Source organism: Dipodomys ordii, unplaced genomic scaffold (genome assembly GCF_000151885.1).
Source record: "Dipodomys ordii isolate 6190 unplaced genomic scaffold, Dord_2.0 Scaffold122, whole genome shotgun sequence".
NCBI classification, from domain to species: Eukaryota; Metazoa; Chordata; class Mammalia; order Rodentia; family Heteromyidae; genus Dipodomys; species Dipodomys ordii.
In genome coordinates, this window is record NW_012267338.1 from 2,741,488 (window position 1) to 2,760,372 (window position 18,885).

An 18,885-nucleotide genomic window follows, 5' to 3' on the forward strand; every position below is an offset into this window, starting at 1 on the left:
CAAAGGAGGAGGCTGCAATGCTTGGTAAGAAATGTACGCATTATCCTGCCCATGTAATTGTAACCCCTCTGTACAGTATGTTCACAAATAAAATTAAATTAAATTAAAAAAAAAAATAAAAGGCAACAGCTCACTTACCAGGTCCTGGTGGATAAGGATGTGTACCTGTCACCAAATATTCGACTTCTTGTCCTATAAAAACATAAAAAGCAAAATATAAGTACATTAGCTGCATTTACTACATTATAGCACCCTCTTTTTAAATGTATCAACCCTTTTAACTGTTACCTGGATCTCCTGGGTTCAGAATCTCAAGCCTCAGAGCCAAGTTGATCATTTTTGTTTTGACCTCTGAAACAGCTCAGCCATTCCCCTGCCCACTCCCTGTGAGGGGTTTTAGCAAGTTCACTCCTTCATATTCCTTCATACATTGTAATGGTATGTAAAGGTCTTCCTATCAAATGATAATCCACTCTGGTTTTCTTCTAAGCAAACAGATTCAAGTGGAATCCTGGATTCTCTTGATTCGTTACAATGTCAGTAACTGACTTTCATCTTTCTGAATTATAGCCATGATAGACTGAAAGAGGGTAGAATTATTCTCTAAATTTCTCCCTTAATCTCCACCAGGTCCTTCACACAGTAAGAAATTTCTGCCAGCTTTACACTGCAATACTTTTATTTTCTATAAGAAAAATTCCATACTGTAACAACCTCAGTTACTACGCTCATGACTAAGTCAAAACTTCTATTATAATACTAGTACAGCCACAAAATATTGTATTACAACTAGACCCTCAAGGAGAGGCACTAATAAGGCACTTTAAAAATGCACACAATCAAGCCCTGACGCACCTTGATTGGCAGGATACTGCTTATGTCCATAGGAATCCGCTGCATTCTGAGCACCCTTCTCTTTAAGATTTTCTTTTGAAGTAGGCATATGTAACACAGGACCGTACTCATTACGGAGTTTGATTGCCATTTTTCGCTTGTGACTATTGAAAAAGTATAAACATAAGATGTAACTTCAAATATATTTACCAATGCAAATATTTACAGATAGCCAAGTAAAAAGTACTCAAATAGTTTAAGTAATCTCCATCAAGCATAAAAATCTAGTAGGATTCTAAGTATTTTAAAGAATCAAAAATTTCCAAGTTCATTTCCACACCATCTATATTTACTTTGGCTCACAATCCAGCATATAACATTCATTAAACCTAAATGCAATGCATTTCATGATGAGTTCTCAAGAATCCAACTGATTCAAAAAACTTAACTAATATATCCTTTAAAAATCTTCAGTCAAGCCGGGCGCCAATGGCTCACGCCTGTAATCCTAGCTACTCAGGAGGCTGAGATCTGAGGATCTCGGTTCAAGGCCAGCCCGGGCAGGAAAGTCTGTGAGACTCTTATCTCCAATAAACCACTATAAAACCAGAAGTGGCGCTGTGGCTCAAGCGGTAGAGTGCTCGCCTTGAGCTGAAGAGCTGAGTGACAGCACCCAGGCCCAGAGTTCAAGCCCCACTACCGACAAAAAAAAAAAAAGCTTCAGTCAATACATGCAACATGTTTATTTTCAATATGTTTAAATATCTAAACATGAAAAGTATTAATTTATAGCAACCTGCAATAGATGTGTATTTATAGAAAGGGTTGTTGAACTGATCAAACTACTTAATTAGTTCAATATTTTAAAAAAGAAATGCACTCATTTTACTTTTAAGAGAAATCCACCTTTGGGGTCAGATTAGGAAAGATCTTTCAAGCTTTCCACATTTATGCCCTAGTAACATAGGGCCCAAAAAAGGTTTTAGGTAACAAAAACAATGTCATGTTATAAATATATAGGCTTCTTTGATGAAGTCAGAAAATTAATTAAGTAAAATGATGTTTAAAGACAAAGAAGGAACACTGCACATAAATGCACTCCTAGATGGAAACTGGAGATATGAACCAAAATGTGCTATCACTCAAAAATCTTTGTCATACTGACAAGAAAAGATGGGACTGGAAGTACTGGCCAGGTTACAATATAAACTCAGCGAGGCCCTGAGAACAGGAGAAGCTGATAATCCAAAGGGATTGAGGATAAAACACCCAAAAGGGACTCGTTTACTGAGTATTTGTTAAATGTGATCAAATGGATTTTTGTTGTAAAAGGTAAAGTCCCCCTCCCCCCCAAAAAAGTTAATCCAATTTAAATTATGTCAGAATGCTGCCTGTCACTGAACGGATAACCTCTCCATGTTAGTTTTACTTTTTAGACCTTTAACAGCTCCCTTTCCCCTCTCTTTTCTATATATTAGAAAATACTTTTGTGACTGAACAAGAACTCCACCCACCTCTCTTCATCCAAAGGCACAGGTTTCCCATTATCAGCTACAAACATGTCATGGGTCCTCTTCAATGATCTGAACACAAGAGTGTGCACAGAATGCTTCTGAACCTCCTAAAAAGAGAGTGTAATTATACGTCTAGATACCAATCACCCGTATGACAACCTATATTAAAACCAAACTAGAACTGGGGAATATGCCTCTCATGCATGAAGCCCTGGGTTCGATTCCTCAGAGCCATAGATACGGAAAAAGCCGGAAGTGGCGCTGTGGCTCAAGTGGTAGAGTGCTAGCCTGGAGCAAAAGAAGCTCAGGGACAGGGCCCAGGCCCTGAGTTCAGGCCCAGGACTGGTAAAAATAGATAGATAGAAAAAAAGAAAGATGGAAAGAAAAAGAAAGAAAGAATGAATTTGAGTCTTTGCTGGGCACTGGTGGCTCATGCCTGTAATCCTAGCTACTCAGTAGGCTGAGATCTGAGGATTGAGGTTCAAAGCCAGCCAGGGCAGGAAAGTCCATGAAACTCTTATCTCCAATAAAACCCCAGAAAAAGGCCGGGTGCCTGTGGCTCATGCCTATAATCCTAGCTACTCAGAAGGCTGAGATCTAAGGATTGAGGTTCAAAGGAAAGTCTGTGAAATTCTTATCTCCAATGAACCACCAGAAAACTGGAAGTGGAGCTGTAACTCAAGTGGTAGAGTGTTAACCTTGAGCTGAAGAGCTGAGGGACAGCACTCAGGCCCAGAGTTCAAGCCCCACCACCGACCAAAAAACAAAAACAGGAAGTGGCACTGTGGCTCAAGTGGTAAAGCACTAGCCTTGAGCAGAAGAGCTGAGGGTCAGCACCCAGGCCCAGAGTTCAAGCCCCATGATCAACAACAACAACAACAAAAGTAGGCTGGGATGTAACTCAGTGGCAAAGCGCTTGCCTAGAAGTGCAACATCCTGGATTTGAGCACCAGTACCAAAAAAGTAGAGACCAAAAAATACAGTTAAAAAAAAAAAACAAGAACCAAACTAGTTACACACTTTACATGTTTAAAAGAGTAAACCGCTTTATAATACTCATCACAGCTACTTGTAGTGCACAAAAGCAGTCAAGTTTAGAGAGAAGAGCTCCTTCTTGGCCAGAGCACTAGGCATAGCAAATGAGTCGTGCCTGGGATAAATGTATGTTATTCAGTGATCACTGTCGTTATTCTGTATGTCCAGCAGGTACTGTGCCACGAGCTAACAAGAGGATAATAAAAAGCTGTCGTGAGCTCTGTGCTTCGGGGGCAAGAGACAAAAATAAGCAAAATAATTTCACATTTTGGGAGACGCAATGAAGAAACGCCAGAGGCTGAGGTAGAGAAGGAAAACTAAATTACGAATCATCTCCCTGAGGTATTGAAGCTGAGAACGCCCTTCAGAGGCTAAAGGCAAGAACAATTCCAGCAGGGGGAAATGTCAGGCCCACAAGTGTCCAGCAACTGAGCTACAGCCAGCAACGCAGCCCGGTCGTCTCCTGGATGACAGGGAAGGTTGGATTGTCAGAGGAAGCTTCAAAAGGCAGCCAGATTAGAAAAGGTCTTTCGAGCCTTCCACGTTCATGTCTTACAGAGGGCCCCCCTCCAAAAAAAGGCTTTTAGGTAACAGAATTAAGGCCATCTTACAAAAAAAACAAATTATAGAGCAGAAATGGAAGCGACGAAGCTCACGCGCCAGGCTACGCCAAAGAGGATGTCAATCAGAAACAAACAAAAACATGGTGGAGACTGCTGTGGATCTGGGGCGGGCGGGGTGCACGCACCCGAGCAACACCTGGGCGAGGGCGAGCTAGGCCTGCCGGACAGAAAGACGGCCACGAGCCGGGGCAAGATGCAAAGGCGCCCGCGCGGCGGCCTTTCCTGGGACGGCGATGAACTGTGGGCGCCGTGGGCGCTGGACAGACAGGGCCCGGGGCGGCGTCCAGCCCCGCAAGGGCCCGAGCGAGCCGGCCCGGCCGCCCCCCCCCCACGGCCCGGGCTCAGATCCGGGGCCTCGGGCTCGCAGCCCGGCCCGCTTCCACCCCGAGACCACCGGGCCCCGGCCCGCAGCCCCTTCCGCACTCTCCACCCGCGAGCACAGACAGCCTGCCCGCAGAGACGCGAGTCCGGGGCGCCCAGGCGTCCGCCTACCTCGACCATGGTGCCGCCGTGCCGCCCACCCCGACAGCCGCCCGGACACGCCGACCCCCGACGCGCGGACCGCGGCCTCCGCGGCGCAGCCCCTTCAGAATTGGAGGCCGCCGGATATGACGTAGCCCGCGCACGCGCGCGCGCGCGCGCACAAGCCTCTCGGCGGCCGCCCGTAGGGTAAAGAGGCGGGCCTTCAACCACCTCAGGGTCAAGGGGCGGGTCTTCGTCTCCGGGGGCCGCCCCCTAGGGGCGGAGCTTCGAGCTCTGCTGTCAACCAAGTGAGGAGCTTTTCACCGCCAGTGGAGGAAATAGCTGCTCTGGTTTCGAGTCTTTTGGTGATTGGTATCGTTTTGTTTTCTACCCAGGCAGAAATCCGCCGCTTGTGATCAGTGATGCCCGGATGTTTCTTCCTTTCTTTCTTTTCCAAAGGCTGAGCGCTAGGGGCTCACACCTGTAATCCCAGCCACTCGGGAGGCTGAGATCTGAGGCTTCTCCCCCAGAAGTAAGGTGGGCCTTGGCTGTAAAAGGGAAACATGTAATGGCTCCTCCCCCTCCCTTAGCTAGAATTAGTTTCACTGACCCTGTCCCAAAAGCACACAGCATATAGTGGGGAAAATATCTAACAGACATTCTGATGTAAGGCAATCATCCTAGTTAGAAATCCAGTGGTTTTTATTAAAGACAGGAAGGTTATGTTTTCACTGGAAATAGTCATTTCTGAACTGTGACTTTGGCTTAAAGAATTTTTTCCCTATAAACATGACCAATGATACTGGACACCACTGGTCACTCGCTTCTATATGCTCAGGAGGCTGAGATCTTACAATCGTAATTCAAAGCCAGCACAGGCAGACAAATCCAGGAGACTCTTTCATTTCCAATTAAACATTAAAAAACTGGAAATGGAGGCTTGTCTCAAAGGACAGAGCACCTTGTCAATGGAAAAACAAGTGATAGACCACAAGGCCCTGAGTTCAAGCTCAAGTATTTCTCTCTCTCTCTCTCTCTCTCTCTCTCACACACACACACACACACACACACACACACTCACACACACTCAAACATAAGAAAAGCAGTCAATGATAATAAACCTTGCAAAAGAAGGACATCATTATAGAAACACATATCTAGGGAATTAAATCATTGCTTAGTGACATGACTATAGAAGAGTACATGATTAAAGATGACAAGCTATAGAAATAAAAGCAAAACCCTGACATACCTATGTAGAATAATAACTGGTTGATCTATTAACTTGGTAAATATTTAGTCATTCTATGAACATTTCCTTTATAAAAATATTCTAATGATTGATATATACTTCCCTAGACCTTGTTATTTTTAAGAACACTCTTGAATTTATGGAATTATGTCATCCTCATGAAATTCATCTTAGAAAAATGAACATCTCATCTACTTTTGGGATTCCTGAATTACACATATCTAGAAAAACTTTGTATTTATATAGGAACCTGAATTTGTGCTTATTTGCTCATCCCATCTCACCCCAATTCCCAGGAATCTATGCTTTATTTGATTGGGATGGAAACCAGGACCCCAATAATGTTTTAAAAAAAAATCCCCATCCGAGGTGACATCCTGCAATGCCTTACTTGAACAGTAGAGGTCAGCATTTCCCTTCATAAGGACTCAGAGGCATGACCTTTAAACATCAAATAATTTTAATATAAATACTAATGTTATATCTTTATGTGTGAAACTAATTGTGCAATATCAATCAAAGACTTTGTTCATTATCCAAGCTTCTCAAGGGTACAACAAAGAAAATAATTTTCTTTTCCTTCCAATAGTGAGTCCTTTACATTTGAGCACTGACAGGTAAGCTATGAGTGGAAGGTATGTTAGCTGAGTGACAGTTGGCCTGGCTGCATGAAATGAAATAACTGCATGCGTATAACCCCCAAGTCAGAAGTCAGACCAGACATCTCCTATTCCCCATTTGATCTAAATTAATTCTCCCCAGAGAAAGCCTAGTTCCCAAAGGATGAGGAAAACAGACTGAATTACTGAAGAAAGAAGCGGATGGAAGAACTTCACATCCTGTCTCCAGTGAGTGCTGTTCATCATCCTGCAGCCAGCCCATTTCCCAGCTTGCTCTCTCCCACTTACCTATGTGCCCACCCCTATCTGGGTGTGGATGATGAGGGTTTTTCTATCACCTTTCCCTCCTCTCTGTAGTATGCTTTCCATGTCATTAGAAATCAGCCTCTTTGGGGAGTTGAACTAAAGGCCTTGTATTTACTGGGCAAGCACGTGAGCCACACCTCCAGCTTTTTTCTTTTGCTTTCCTTTTCCTTTAGTGGACATCCTCTGCCTATAGAGTTCCTGTTTCTCATCAAGCTGCAGCTTTTTTTTTCTTTAGTTGTGCTGCTGGAGTTTGAACTCGGGGCCTTGCACATGCTAGGTAGGTGCTCTGCCACCAAAACCATCCACGTCAATCAAAGCTAGCTCTCTTTTTGTGCTAGATATTTTTATTTCACAGAAGAGATCAGATGTGTGTCAGAAACTGGATGTGTATAGGAAATGATTTTAAAAAAAACTTCTATGAGCTTAAATTTAAGACTTGAAAAGTAGCCACGCCCTTGATGCGTCCACCTACAATCTCAGCTACTCAGGGGTTGAGCTCTGAGAGATGAAAGAGCAAAACCATCCAAACCATCCTCACCTGCCTCGGGCTCAATTATTGGGAGTACTTTCCCTCTCCACACAAAGCCTCAGCGGTTTGTGGGCCCTTCTTTCTTGTTTGCCAGTGTCCCCACTCTGCATACTACCTGTCATAAGGTAAGAGTTCTGTGAATAGTCACGAAATTGCAGGTTTTGTGCAGAGCAGATCTGCCATGAATCATAAAAGTAACAACAAGTGTATGGACATATATTGACAACCAGTGCCTGCAAGCCTTGCCTTTCCTGCCAGAAAGCTGCTAGATGGGACAGATTATCTGTTTTCTGTCACTGATTTACTGCCCTTGAGTTCTGTAACAAGATCAGTGAACACAAAGAGCACCACACGATTGGCCTTCAACACCACTGAGCAAATAATACTCCCTGTCCCCTCCTCCAATGGCATCGGTGCTGGAAAACATGGAAGGCTTTCAGTAAGTGAATCTCTGCAAATACATTTCCTGTCTTTGAAAAAAATCAGATAATTGGGGCTGGGACGGTGACTCAGTGGTAGAGTGCTTGCCTTGCTTGCATGAGGCCCTGGGTTCCATTTCTCAGCACCACATAAGCAGAAAAAGACAGAAGTGGTGCTGTGGCTCAAGTGGTAGAGCACTAGCCTTGAGCTGAATTGCTGAGGGACAGCGCCAGGCCCAGAGTTCAGGCCCCACTACCAACAACAATAACAACAACAAAAATCAGGCCGTCAGCTTTTTAAGATGGATGAGTTAAGAATGGTGGGGTGGATGTCTATAACTATAGAAAACATCTGGCAAGAATTAGAAGGAAAGAAACTCATTTGGGAAGTATACTGCTCAGACCTCGCACACCACAGCCACATTGACACACGTAAGGGTAAGTGAAAGGGAGAAGAGCGGTGTACCAGTCTGGGGGCATTAGTGTCCCCAAAATGCTGGGTAAGCTAAGAATAAGAGTGCCAGTGAGATACTACAGTACCAAGATGGAGGGCTGGCCCAAACCAACAGCCACAAACCAAAAGAAGGTGAGGGAAATGTTTCCAAGATGTAAATTCCCTCCGTCAACGTGGAGTCATGGCATGGAGCACAGACATGTGAGTTAGCCAGACCCAGACCAGACGCAGATCAGCAGCTACCACCTTTGTGCTCTGAGCTTCCATTCCATCATCTGTCACACTTAGTGGTTCTGAGAAGAGAAATGCATAGCATAGTTTGGCAACTGGAACACATCAGTGAAAGCCACTTTGCAACCACAATAAGTAATCTGCAATTACTTACAATAAGTACCTCCACTAGAGGCCTTCTATGGATCTGATAGAACCACTGCTAAGTCTCTGCTTGTAGGAACATGTGGTCTAGCTTTTTTACCATCTTCCTTCTGACATGGTAAGAATACCAGTCAGGGTAAAACGGTGTGATAAGTATAAAGGAATATCCACTTTAATGTTGAAGAGGTCTAGTCTCTGCCAAAAGAAATCCCCCCAAATTAAATTAGTAATTGTCAACTATTGCTAATTGATGAAATCCCAGTAATAATATCTCATCACAAAAACCTCCCCCCCTCAGAAGTGGCTCAAGTGGTAGAGTGCTCGCCTTGAGCTGAAGAGCTCAGGGACAGCACCCAGGCCCAGAGTTCAAGCCCCACAACCGACAAAACAAAACAAAACAAAAAACCTCCCCCCCAAAACATTGTTTTCATCTTAACAGTTCTTTTTAAATCAGAAAAAATTGTATATCACTAAAATAAAATCCTACCCAGCTTATTGGGATAACCATTTTCTCAGTTATATTCTGTAGGAAAACACTCTGGTATCACCTTTCATTAACATGCACATATTTGATTTTTCATCCAATTGTGTAGTCTTCTAAGCAAAACTAAAACCAAAGAAAATGGAGCACTCCGTGTTAATAAGCAGAGCACAAACTTGCAAAGACACACACGTATTTTTCTTTGTTTACACTACACATTTTTGTTTTTGTAAGTCTGAGTTAAAGGAATTGGTGATTTTAATCTGTACTACCAAAAGAAAAAATGTTTATGGTCTCATAATATTACAAGATTCAGTTTCAAGTGATTGTTCGAACCACTCTCTGGAAGCAAGCTCAGATAACTTGTTATCTCTCTCATTAAAAAAAAAAACAACCTTAAAAAAATAATGAGAATGTTTCACTTTGTCTACAAAAACCCCAAAATATTTTAAGTAGTGCATTTGCTGGAATTTTGATGGTTGAGTTTGGATTTCCTCTTACTAAGTGAAATACGTTGAAATGGTTGAAATCCTTGCAAGGAAGATTCCCCAGTGACAATATTGTATTTATAAATAATACAAAGGTGAAGGAAAAGAGGTAGCATGATAATAAAATGGAATGTCCCGTATCTACTCACTATTTTAATGATTTTTATTTAGGAGCATATGACTGCCATTTGGGAAATGTTTAGAAATTGTGGAAACTTCTAATTTGTATTAATAAACAACAAAGGATGAAAACTTTACTCAGGGCAGGACAAAGAGAAATCTGAACATTTGGGATGCTTGACTACCATAACAGGAGGCTTACATTTTCTTATTTAGATTAACGTTTAGAAGGATAAATACAGGCTAACAATGTATTACTCTTGATTTTTAGTGATCTCTTTTAAAACTGAAAGACATTGCTTAGGAACAAAAGCCAGGGTGGGTGAATTCACTTTTAGTGACTGCATTGTGAATAAACCAAACTTCCTGTGGTTGAATTAAATCTTTTTCTTTCATGTTGTTTTGTGAGTTTGGCTAGTATGCACATAATTTACAAGAAATGGGACACACGTCTCTTAGGAATGCCCTAATTTCCCATCATTTTGTCTGATTAAATGAATTGAAGAGCAGTAGTGTTCCTAAATGAGGCCAGCAGGCAAGAGGAGTTGTGTGACAAGTAAATAAGTCTTGCTGGGAAGATGTTGCTCAAATGATAAAATGGTTCAGCCAACAACTGAACCAAAAAATTAAATATTAACTAAAGAGAGATAACCATTTCTAAAGCCATGACTAACTGAAGACTCAGTATATATAGGATTGAAGATAACGCAGCTAAGTCTTCAGGCACAGGCTGATTTCTTGGGACTTCTGAAACCATGAAACGTCTGCTGTTGCTACTCTTATGTGTTTACTTTGCTAAGTCTCAAGGTATCAGTGACTACGATGATGAGGTGATTTTTAAAATAGTATTGTTGCTATTAATATGATTCATATAAAATAGAATATTTGTATGTGGCTAGTCTTTTGGATGAAGTTATCATTTATTATAATTATGAAATTGAATTATTAATCTCAGGGAATTATTTTACTTAAAGAATACTTCATAATAGCTTACATATGAAAGCAAAAAAAATCTTATTTCTGTCTTATTTTTATTTTCCAGGACAAAGATGATTTAGCTAACGTAAAATGTGTTTTTCTTCTTTGTGTTATCCCAAGTACTATGATTTTTTTCATCTTGCTTTAGTTTCCTAGGCTGCAAGACAGCAAAAGAATTTTTTTTTCCAATAAAAAGTTGTGGTCAATAAGTTGCAAAATATAACTCCTGAGATTATTAAGTTTGAAAAAGAATTATAATTTAGGTTTAACAATAGAATAGATAAAATATAGTAATAAAAAAGAACTATTGTTTTTAGATGGAAAATTTAAGTCGGAGTTGGTCTATTGTTATTATTAATCTAAATTTTATATTTTTAATATTTTTCTTAGTTTAATGTTTTTCATTTTTAGAACTTATTTTCTCTAGTATCATTTTTTATAATTTATTGCTATTAATGTTATAAAAAGCAGAAATGCACTTATGCAAATATGTACTGACAGAATTTAATGTTAATTCTAAAATGTACCATAATCAAACTTATTGTTCAAAATATAATATCTTCATACTCGAAATACGACTAGACATCATGAACTAAGTCAAACTTACAAGGAAGTATCTCTTGTTTTCTTTCTCATATTTGAAGTTTAGAAGGGAAATAAAAGGATATGAAAAGAAAAGACTACTAGAAAAGTCTACTAGGGGCTCTGAGGGTCTTAGAGGGTTTGACTCTAATCAAAGTGCATTGCATAAAAGTGTGAAGATATCATAATGAAATTCATTACTTTGTACAAGTAATATGTGCTAATAAAAATGCACACTACTATTTAAATGAAGTGGTTCCTTTTGGATCATTTGTTGAATTCGAAGGGAATGTAAGTATTTTAACATGGTACTTATGAAAATAATTCTCTGGTTAATCATATTAGGTAAGAATAATTGAATAGGTAGTAATAATAATAAAGAAAGAATAGGTAATAATAAATGACTAAGTCTTTGTACTTTGCAGTACTTTACAAAGTACTTTCACATTCCTACCCACCCACTAGTCCTCACAGAAAAAGCTTAGTAGCTTAGGCTCCAAAATGTGTTTTCTGGTTTTAGTCATTTCAAGAAGTGTTCTTGGTAAACCAGCCTAAATCCCCCATTAATTCTTTTTTTGGGGGAGGGAGGTGTCCAGTCGTGGGGCCTGAACCCGGGCCTGGGTGCTGTCCCTCAGCTCTTCAGCTCAAGGCTAGCGCTCTACCACTTGAGCCACAGCGCCACTTTGGCTTTTTTCTTTTTGCTTATGTGGTGCTGAGGAATCGAACCCAGGGCCTCATGCATACAAGGCAAGCACTCTACCACTGAGCCACCTTCCCAGAGCCCCACCCCATTAATTCTTTGGTTTTCATTTTTTTTACTCTAGAAATCCAGACCACCAATACTACCATCTAGTAGCACTCTCAAAAGAAACTAACTTTCATCTGTATCATTTTCTTTGCAATAAACAGATGAACTATACTTTGTAATGTTTGTGTGAGAGCAGACAACTCTGGCTGACACCATATTTTGGGTGTGAGATGCACAGGTTCCTTTAAGATTGTCACACATGAATGATGTGTGTGTCTATGTAGATCGGTGGCAATCTAGAGCCAGTCTACCTGACTTTCTAGGCTAGTGCCACCGCTTTTCATGTTAAATAATATATAGTTGCATGAATGATGGCAATAAAATTCCAAACACAATACATTAGGTGATATTTTTAGATTCACACAGTCGCAAGCTGCTACTCCACAGTTTTTAATTTGTTAATCTAAAATTAAGCCCCTAAGAGTAAAAAATGTGAAAAAATCTATAATATACTATTATGCATTTTACATTTCATGATTTGTAATGTAGTATGTTTAAGTTAGCAAACAATATTAATTGCAACATTAAAAAAACTTACAAACTAGTTCAAATATGAGAAAAGTCATAAGATTTGGTAACATGTATAGGAAATTTTTTTTAAATGACTTAGTAAATAATTTGAATGACAGAAAAATGAAAGTGGAATTAGCAGTTGTAAAACTACTTAAAGAACTGTTAGGAACTGTCCCAATTAAAAAAAAAAGATCATTTACAATGTGCTAGATACTGGTCAGAGGGTGTCATACATTAAATATTTAACCTTTACAATACTCTTATAAAGTAAACACAAACTGCTCACCAGTATTTTACAGATGAGAAAACCGAGAGACAGATAAAGTAACTGCCCAAAGCATCAAAACTCGTGAGTGCAGTTTAAAAACTTGGACCCACACAGTCTGATTCCACAGTAGCTTATTCTGCTTATAACCTGTTAGAATCAAAGATCATCTTAGTACAAACAAATTTTCAGTAAATTTCACTTTCAGTGAGTCTTTATTGTCTCTTAAATATGATTACATAAGAATGGCCTGATCATAAATTCATAAAAGGTCTATGTGGGGGGGGAACCAGTATCACCTGTAGGAATTTAGTAATCCAAGAGTCTTGGAAATTATTCTTCTTGACAGTATAGATTCCTCATCTTTTGTTTGTTCCAGTATTTAGACTTCAAGAACCTGAGGTCATGATTGTCTCTAACCTGAAATGGTTTTGTCTCAGGATTTCTCTTTTAAAACTTCTTTGGGTCTAATACCTTTATACACAGCTGACCTTCCAAATGCTAATAAGGAGATGGCGATGGGTGATCTCAGTTACAAACCAAATGACCTGTAACCCTGGCTTTTGTTTCCATCTGGCCTCTTGTAGGTACTAGTGGATGCCCGGGGCCATCGGCCCATTGACCGGAGGAGGGAAGAGGCTCCCAGCCTGAGACCTGTGGCGCCCCCTATCAGTGGAGGGGGCTATCGGGCTCGTCCAACGAAGCCACTTGCCAAACAAACCAAGGTGGAAAGAAAAGCCCCGGATGCTGGAGGCTGTTTTCATGCAGACACAGACATGGTGGGTGCTCCATTAGTCCTGGTAGTGATGACCTCTCCTTCCCAGGGAGAGAACACTCCAGGTTCTCTGAACCTGCCTTACCATCTGTGCTCCTTTGCTTATTTAGGAAATCTATTTCAAAACACCTGTTTAACTCAATCTTTGATTTAGGCTTCCTTGCTTGTCTTCTTTGGTCTAGGCCTAAGATAGGACAAATTAAGGCATGATTTTGTGGCCCCAATACCATTCTTTTGTGACAAAGGTTGAGTTTATTCTTCATAACAGTATGGTGACACTTCTGAAGTTTCTGGATTGCCATAAAGAAAACGAATGCATTTTTTTATATTGACTAGTGAGATCATTGAATTTTTTACTACGGGCTATTTTCACAAACACCCAGAACCGCATTCTTTATCTAATGCCTGCTGTTTTCTTTGTTTGCAGGGAGTGTTGTGTCCAACAGGATGTCAGCTGCAACAGACTTTGCTAAACCAGGAAATACCCATCAGAAACAGTATTGCTCAGTTAAATACCAACGTGGAGTCTGTTTCTCAGACCTCTACCAGCACCTTCCAGTACATGAGTCTGCTGAAAAACATGTGGAAAAAGAGGCAGGACCAGTTGAAAGGTAGAGTCCGAGTGATCTCCACTGGCTGTGGCTATGCAGTCAGCTCGTTTAGATACTTCTTTCAGTCTATCTTGATGACTGGGTGTTCTCCCCCAGCAGTTTTCTTGATAAATACTATTCAAGTATTGGTTACCAGCCAGGGGTCCACAAGGAAGATTTTTCTATGAAAAAGTTTTTCTGTGCTTTCTTCTTTTAATCTACAAGAAATTTCTTACGACTCAGAAGGTAATCGCATGTCTAGTTTAACATCTTGAGGTTTTAAGTATGCGTGGACAATCCACAATGGGTACAATGACTTGAAAATAGTGAAATGTAACTTGTGACTCTTGAAGTTGAGTGTTCAGTGCCACCAGCATGGCAGTGTGACCTATGAGCCCGGCACAGACATTTCTCAGAGGAATCAAGGGCTGTGAGTGGCTCTTGTTAATGTCAAAGATCTGAAGTACCGATATGGAATGGAAAAGTAAACCATGTGCATCTGCTCCATAAGACATGGATTGCACTTTGAAATAGAAAGGCCAAGTATGCTTCCTCTTCTTTTCCTCACCAAAGAAGGAAAACACAAGCTGGGTGCTGGTGGCTTATGCCTGTAATCCTAGCTACTCAGGAGGCTGAGATCTGAGGATTGTGGTTCAAAGCCAGCCTGGGCAGAAAAGTGCCTGTGAGACACTTATCACTCAAAAACCAGAAGTGTTGTGGTTCAAGTGGTAGAGCACTAGCCCTGAGTACAAAGAGGCTCAGGGACAGGGCCTAGGCCCTGAGTTCAAGCCCCACAACAGATTTTAAAAAAGAAAGGAAATAACGTATTGTATGTTAAATCTGTACCTCTGATAAATGACTGGTGAAGTAGAACTGTCTATTAATTTGTATATGTCATGTTTCCCCTAAATTTAACTGTGGTGTTTTGATTGCTTGATAGTTACACAATGTCTGCTACTTTATTTTTATAAAATCAAAATCATGATTACGTAGTTGAATCCACTTTGATTTTTACCAAGCAAAAATGTTAACCATTCCTATATAACTGTGCTTTTCCAGACAATGAGAATGTGATCAATGAGTATTCCTCAGCATTGGAAAACCAACGCATCTATATAGACGAAAGTGTCAACAGTAACATCCCAACTAACCTCCGCGTGCTCCGCTCCATTCTGGAAAACCTGAGAAGCAAAATACAAAAATTAGAATCTGATGTCTCTGCTCAAATGGAGTACTGCCGCGCTCCGTGCACCGTTAGTTGCAATATTCCTGTGGTGTCCGGCAAAGGTAACTAGTTCATCAAGGTGAACTTTAGAGACCCTAAAAGGCAGTCAAGTGGATTTTCCCCACTACAACAGAATAACCCGATGGCTCACGGTGAAGCCATCTTTGGCATGTTGTCATCTGCCTTGGCCATTGTTGCCAATTTCTGATGAGCAGAATGGACTGTAACGGTGGTGGTAGTTTCGGGGGTGGCTGGTGTTTTTGTACATGCTGTGTGAACAGATGGGAAGAGGCAAGCGTGCCTAATTCTATGTGTTCTGATCTTTTCTGGATATTTCAGGTCATCAACAGTAGAAAAAAAAAAGGCTTTTATCCATTTGCTTAACAATATAATTCCTTAAAACTAAGTCTGATTTTCAGCTAAAGGAAGCTCCAATATCTATAATATCATTCTCAGATTTCTGAAATTACCATCCTCCTCTCTAATTTTTATTAACTATGATAGTGTAATTAGGTAATTGGTGGCTAAAACCACGCAATTACGTTGTAGGCCTCGGAACATAGTATGTTATCTTATGTTTGCAGAATGTGAAGAAATTATCAGGAAAGGAGGAGAATCTTCTGAAATGTATCTCATTCAGCCTGACACTTCCATCAAACCATATAGAGTGTACTGTGACATGAATACAGAAAATGGAGGTGAGTATTGGGTGGTGGTTGACCTGTCATTCCATAAACATGTTCAATGCCAGAAAACAATACCTTGAGCTGGGCACCGGTGGCTCACGCCTGTAATCCTAGCTACTCAGGAGGCTGAGATCTGAGGATCGAGGTTTGAAGCCAGCCCAAGCAGGAAAGTCCATGAGACTCTTATCTCCAATAAACCACTAGAAAACCAGAAGTGGGGCTGTGGCTCAAGCGGTAGAGTGTTTACCTTGAGCTGAAGAGCTGAGGGACAGCACCCAAGCCCAGAGTTCAAGCCCCATGGCGGACCAAAAAAAAAAAAAAAGAAAGAAAGAAAAAAAAGAAAACAAGACCTTGCTCTAACATAGTTGGCAATGAACTACTTGATTTGGGATTCCATCTAGTATTTGAAAAGGTTTTAAATACCTGTAATCCACAATTGGGGATAAAATACTAAGTTGCTAATTCCAAAGATGTTAAGGATTCTCCTCTTATGTTTCTTTATTATAACAAGTTTGATGCACCCAATACGAACAGGTATAAAATGAACCAAGTGGCATTGCTTGTGCAGGTTAACTTTGGCTGTTTTTGTTTCCATCTACCAAAGGCTGGACAGTGATTCAGAATCGTCAAGATGGTAGTGTTGACTTTGGAAGAAAATGGGATCCATACAAACAAGGATTTGGAAATATTGCAACCAACGCAGATGGGAAGAAATACTGCGGCCTACCGGGTAAAACTGGGAGTGCAAGACTGAACCATTCTATTTCAAATGGGATTTTTTTTTCCTCCCATTAAGTGTCCATTTCCTAAGCCTTAGGCAGTCAGGGAGTGTTTAATTGCCAAAATGTAGAAGCTAACGATTTCATTTGCAATGTGTATATATTTATTTGGAGAGATTCTGTTTTGTTCTGCTTTAGGTGAGTACTGGCTTGGGAATGATAAGATCAGCCAGCTTACCACCATGGGACCCACAGAACTTCTGATTGAAATGGAGGACTGGAAGGGAGACAAGGTAAAGGCCCACTATGGAGGGTTCACGGTGCTCAACGAGGCCAACAAATACCAAGTCTCTGTGAACAAGTACCGAGGGACCGCCGGAAACGCGCTCATGGACGGAGCATCCCAGCTGACTGGAGAGAACAGAACCATGACCATCCACAACGGCATGTTCTTCAGCACTTACGACAGGGACAACGATGGCTGGTACGTGCACTTGCTCCAGCCTGTCGCGAGTCCCTGGCCACCATTCATGACGGCCACCATTCATGATGGCCTGGGTTATGAACAGCTGCCATTGCCTGGGCATTTAGTGTCTGTCAGCCACTGTCGTAAGATGCATAGCTGCTGCCTTAAAGCATTTCAAGTATAAAGTAGACATTATTATTGTCACTTTGCTGGTGAAGATCAGAGAGATTATAAGATTTGCTCAGTTACATAACTACTAAGAGACAGAGCCAGAATTAACTATGAGTTAAGAGTATGTAGATCAGCATCTATGTCTTTAACTTCCTTCCTTCCTTCCTTCCTTCCTTCCTTCCTTCCTTCCTTCCTTCCTTCCTTCCTTCCTTCCTTCCTTCCTTCCTTCCTTCTTTCCTTCCCTCTCTTTCTCTCTTGCTTTTCTTTCTCTCTCTTTCTCACAGGAATCCTTCATACGTTCTAGAGAGACACTTTACCGCTTGAGCCACACTCCAGACTTTTTTCAATTTTCAATTTTTCTATCTTTTGGATAAGGTCTTGTGTTTTTATCCAGAGCTAGCCTCAAACTATGGTCCTTCTACATATGCCTCCTGGGTAGGTAGGATTACAGGCATGCACCATCATAACTAGTTTTTTGGTTCAAATAGAGTCTCACTAACTTGCACAGAGTGGCCTCAAACTCTGAGCTCCTTAAGATCTTTGCTTCTAGAATAACAGGGACCACAGCTGACCTCCTATATTTTCCTCCCCCCCTCCTCCTCTTCTTCCTCCTTCTCAAGGTGCTGCAGTTGAACTCAGGGCCTTGTGCTTGCCATAGGTGCTCTACCACTTGAGCTATGCCTCCAGACCCTCATGTATTGTTTTTGAAGTAGAGTCTTGGCTGTGATCCTCCTACTTGTACTTGCCTGTGTTGCTGGGGATGACAGGCACACCATCACTGCTCCCAGCCCTTCAGAAAGGTGGAATCTCATTAACTTTTTTGCCTGGGTGGCCTCAAACTTTGATCCTTCAATCTCCACCTCCTAAGTAGCTAGGATTATTGGCTTGGGCCATTGCACCTGGCTATATCTTCATCTTTTAATGTGCATGTTAAGACTATTGTCCTTTTTTCTAATACTAAGGCATGTGAAAATGATGATTTCCCTCTGAAATAACCAGTGTAGTAATAATAATAATAATCCCTTCATGAATTGGCCACATAAACTCAACTGTTTTCTTGTTATGGGACAGAAAGGCTTCCACTGTCCAAGGGCCCAAGGGCAAGACTACCATACCTAATTGAATATGAGGCTCTCCTGTGATATCTGTAAAGAACTAACTTGACAACTGTAATGCTGCGTCTAATACATTTAAACACATTTCCTTTCAGGGTAAATGCAGATCCAAAAAAGCAGTGCTCTAAAGAAGATGGTGGTGGATGGTGGTATAACAGATGCCACGCAGCCAATCCAAATGGCAGATACTACTGGGGTGGACAGTACAGCTGGGACATGGCCAAGCATGGCACAGATGACGGTGTGGTGTGGATGAACTGGAAAGGGTCATGGTACTCAATGAGGAAGATCTCCATGAAGATCAGGCCCTTCTTCCCACAGTAGTAGTCCTGAATGTGTAGATTTATTTTCTTCTGTGACAACAATTTTTTTACATTATGTTATTGGAATTTTCTTTCATACATTATATCCCTCTAAAACAAACAATTGTGTGTGCCTTGTTTTGGAAAGGGTAGAGGATAAAGGACATTTAAAACAGCA

At 41.0% G+C, this 18,885-nt stretch overlaps 2 protein-coding genes across 2 annotated transcripts in view; one reads left to right on the forward strand and one right to left on the reverse strand.

The window, feature by feature from the left end:
* The window catches only part of Plrg1 (pleiotropic regulator 1), a 15,728-nt gene extending 11,132 nt beyond the window's left edge, over nucleotides 1-4,596 (reverse strand). The window contains exons 1-4 of the mRNA XM_013029793.1: nucleotides 4,499-4,596; nucleotides 2,349-2,455; nucleotides 856-998; nucleotides 139-192 (exon numbers count right to left, since the gene is read on the reverse strand). Coding sequence (XP_012885247.1) covers nucleotides 139-192; nucleotides 856-998; nucleotides 2,349-2,455; nucleotides 4,499-4,507 — 313 coding nt within the window. The 5' untranslated portion in view covers nucleotides 4,508-4,596. The remainder of the gene's footprint in view (nucleotides 1-138; nucleotides 193-855; nucleotides 999-2,348; nucleotides 2,456-4,498) is intronic.
* A 5,633-nt stretch (nucleotides 4,597-10,229) lies between these two features.
* On the forward strand, nucleotides 10,230-18,885 carry Fgb (fibrinogen beta chain). The gene is made up of 8 exons (XM_013029704.1): nucleotides 10,230-10,342; nucleotides 13,246-13,437; nucleotides 13,861-14,044; nucleotides 15,083-15,310; nucleotides 15,833-15,946; nucleotides 16,539-16,664; nucleotides 16,852-17,137; nucleotides 18,501-18,885. The coding sequence occupies exons 1-8, from the start codon at nucleotides 10,268-10,270 to the stop codon at nucleotides 18,727-18,729; spliced, it is 1,434 nt and encodes a 477-aa protein (XP_012885158.1). The 5' UTR covers nucleotides 10,230-10,267; the 3' UTR covers nucleotides 18,730-18,885.